This window comes from Homalodisca vitripennis, unplaced genomic scaffold (genome assembly GCF_021130785.1).
Source record: "Homalodisca vitripennis isolate AUS2020 unplaced genomic scaffold, UT_GWSS_2.1 ScUCBcl_573;HRSCAF=2883, whole genome shotgun sequence".
NCBI classification, from domain to species: Eukaryota; Metazoa; Arthropoda; class Insecta; order Hemiptera; family Cicadellidae; genus Homalodisca; species Homalodisca vitripennis.
The window spans coordinates 60,042-63,136 of record NW_025776689.1 but is presented as its reverse complement, the minus strand read 5'-3'; the positions used below and the strand labels follow the sequence as shown (position 1 = coordinate 63,136).

At 32.6% G+C, this 3,095-nt stretch overlaps 1 protein-coding gene across 1 annotated transcript; it reads right to left on the bottom strand.

Moving 5' to 3' along the window:
• Window positions 1–761: 761 nt before the first annotated feature.
• On the bottom strand, window positions 762–2,853 carry LOC124370839. Its single transcript, XM_046829140.1, has 2 exons — window positions 2,709–2,853; window positions 762–1,157 (listed from the first exon to the last, which is right to left on the bottom strand). Exon 2 carries the CDS (start codon window positions 1,101–1,103, stop codon window positions 762–764), a length of 342 nt encoding a protein of 113 aa, XP_046685096.1. The 5' UTR covers window positions 1,104–1,157; window positions 2,709–2,853.
• Window positions 2,854–3,095: the final 242 nt, after the last annotated feature.

Here is a 3,095-nt window from a genome sequence, read left to right as displayed (position 1 = left end):
CACTTAAAACTGTTTTTACATACAGGGGGATTTTACTTCATGATAAAACATCTAGCTAAGTACTATTTATATACTGGTACCATGTAAGCCTCACACTTGATTAATCTTATTCATGTATGGATTTATTTACTGCTCAGCCAACATCAGCAAATCTGGATAGTTATATCCAGAAACAATGTGCAAATGTTACACTATTTTATTTTTTTTTTTTAGTTTATGCAATCTATGTCTAATGCGAATGCTTCGTATTTTACTACGTATATCTATACTGTTTGCATGCATTATTTCATGTTTTTTTTATATATTGCTAAAATTGCAGTAAAAATGAATATTTCCATTAACATTTAGGTAATAAAATAATGTTAAAGACTAACACGAATAATTTATAACTTGTCACGTTAGACTAATTCCAGCTGTAGCTCTACACGCGGTACGTACGATGGGCATTAATCAGAGATCATATACCTGCCCCTGTGTTACACTTTTCAGATATGGTAGTTACTGTATGGTCCGTTTGTACCACACAGGTGTCTCACGGAACTCTCTGCTGTACTTATAACCGTGATGTGAGAATAAAACTAAGACAAAACTTGCTCTCTGAATCACAACATTTGATAATTTTTTTTTTCAAGCGCTTAATTTGTACTCCTGAGGATTTCCGCATTAGACCAACCAACATCTTATGTAAGTATGCATCTTATGTATCACCAGTAAAACCTATTATTTGTATTTCCGTACCACTTTACAACATCAATAAGACATTACCTCAGAGCGACCAAAAACAGTTGACGACGGTGATGTCGGCGTCTCCTGTGTCCACGAACATGCCCACGGCCACACCGCTCTCGCGGTCCAGGGCCTGCCACAACGAACCGTCCGAAGTCGACCCTTGGTCGCGAGGACTTGATGGTGAAGATGATGGAGTCCTGGTTCGTGATCTTCCCAGTCTTGCTACAAGAGAGGGTGTAGGGCGAGGGTGTGGTCTGGGGCAGCGCGCTGTCGAATGGGTCAAGGGTGAGGCAGGTGCTGGAGTCCAGGTCCTCGGCAGCTAGCAGCAGTGCTGGAAGCGCTAACCAGACAGTCACTCCTGCTCCTGGCAGCATCTACGTCACGTGTGCTGACTCTTGCTCGGCTGTCTTATGCCTATCTTGATTTGTCTGGTAAAATAATTTGCTTAATTAATTTAATGGCAAAATTTAATTGATTCCTTAAATAGATCGAAAAATTGTCGACCTATTGCGTACGGCAAATTGAAATTAATTTTACTAAATGTGCTCAATATATAAACTTTTTGTTGAATATTTTTGGACTTTTAAACTATTTAACAAATGAACAGTGTGCGACCCAAAACAATACACAGAGTTTATTGAAAAATATTGGCATGAAGTATTTTAATATAAATTATAAAAATATAATGTAAAGATTTATTTCATCGCCTTATGATGAAAACTGTGGTTTCGAAAGACTTTCGTCCAAAAAATAAACTATTTGGAAAAGTGTTGTTTTTTATTAACATTTAGTACTACTATATTGTGTGTTTAGGTATTAGTTTGGTTTAACAGGTATTATATTATTGGTATGAATTCAGCAGTTAGCCAACGCAAGACTACAGCAAATGAACCGGAACGTTTTGTCTTGCTCCATGACCTTGCATATTGTATGCTGTATTGTGAAAGCTCTGTGATTTGTGTAAAACTTTCCATATTCATACAACCATATAATTTTTATTATCGTTAAATTTTATTACTGTAACAAGTTTCTACTTTCTCAGTCTATAGGTGTTTTTGTAAATTTCAAATGTTATATTGCAATGAAGCTTCAAATGTTTTCATTATAAAACTGATGAGACAAGCTTTACCCTATGTGCAGTAGACCACGTTTTAATGCATGCATTATTATGACAAATATACTTTTTTATATCAAATTTATAGTAATATATATCACGTTCTCGTATAATTTACAAAAATAAATTAGCTCAAAAAATATATAAATTTTTATAAAATTATAATTTATTTTCATTAGTTCTATTAAATATTGGTCTGAAGTTAGTACAAAGTCCAGGTATTTACAATTATAAACAAAAATTCTTGGCCAAATCCATCATAAGAACTATAATATTACGAAAAATTTCGACGCAGTAAAATTTATTAGTAAAACCTATTACTGTTTATGGATTCAACCTGATACAATTGATAAAAATAAAGTATTATTGCAAGAAATGCAAAATAGCTATCTTATTAATGTGTTATATATTATTAGATAAAGTTTAGAATTATTTACAATCATTAAATTTCTTATACAGTAGTAGTACGATGTGCAATATTTACTTTGCCCCAATTAAAACAATAAGCAATTTCAAATCAAAATTAAATTTCTATTTTGTAATATATAAACTAAAACCGTCTTATATCTTGACCAGCATAATATATCTAACCTGATACTATGCAGAATAATTAGTAACCACTTTACAATGAAAACTAAAAGTCAAGTTAGCATACAACTGATAGTTAATAAAAAACATATTAATGTTGTACTCCAAAATGTTAGTGAACTGTTATAATTAGAAATATCAAGTTCACAATCACTTTCCTGTTTATTGTAAGTTTTCACATTAACCTGTGTAACCCACTTTGTGATGATGGCAACAGATCAGCATAACTACAAAGTATAATACATTTAATACATGGTAGTGACTGATGTTGGCTTACCTGTATTATTTAGGGACACTGTAACTTAAGGAGAAACTTTGAAGTTCATTTTAAACCGACAGAACGATACACAAGAATGCGTACGTAAATGTATAATGCTAGTTTTATCAGACCTCTCCATCTGATATCAATGTCACTTGTCGCACTTCTGCCATAACTGACCGATGTCGCTGATTATGTATAAATTAATGCATTTTTTTCGGTTATTACACATTTCTACAGAACCATTAAAAAGTTTCTTTATTAAAAACAAATAAATACAGCTCTATCACAGCTATAATCTTTCTATAATAAACTGAGCCAATTTTTGTAAACAGACTCTTCTACTATTTTTGATTAATCAATATATGGTTTTGACGATTGAGGTGTATAAAGAAAGGCCTTGGT

Coding starts and splice junctions, on each gene's coding strand:
- LOC124370839 (XM_046829140.1), bottom strand. CDS start 1,103: ATGCTGCCAGGAGCAGGAGTGACTGTCTGGTTAGCGCTTCCAGCACTG.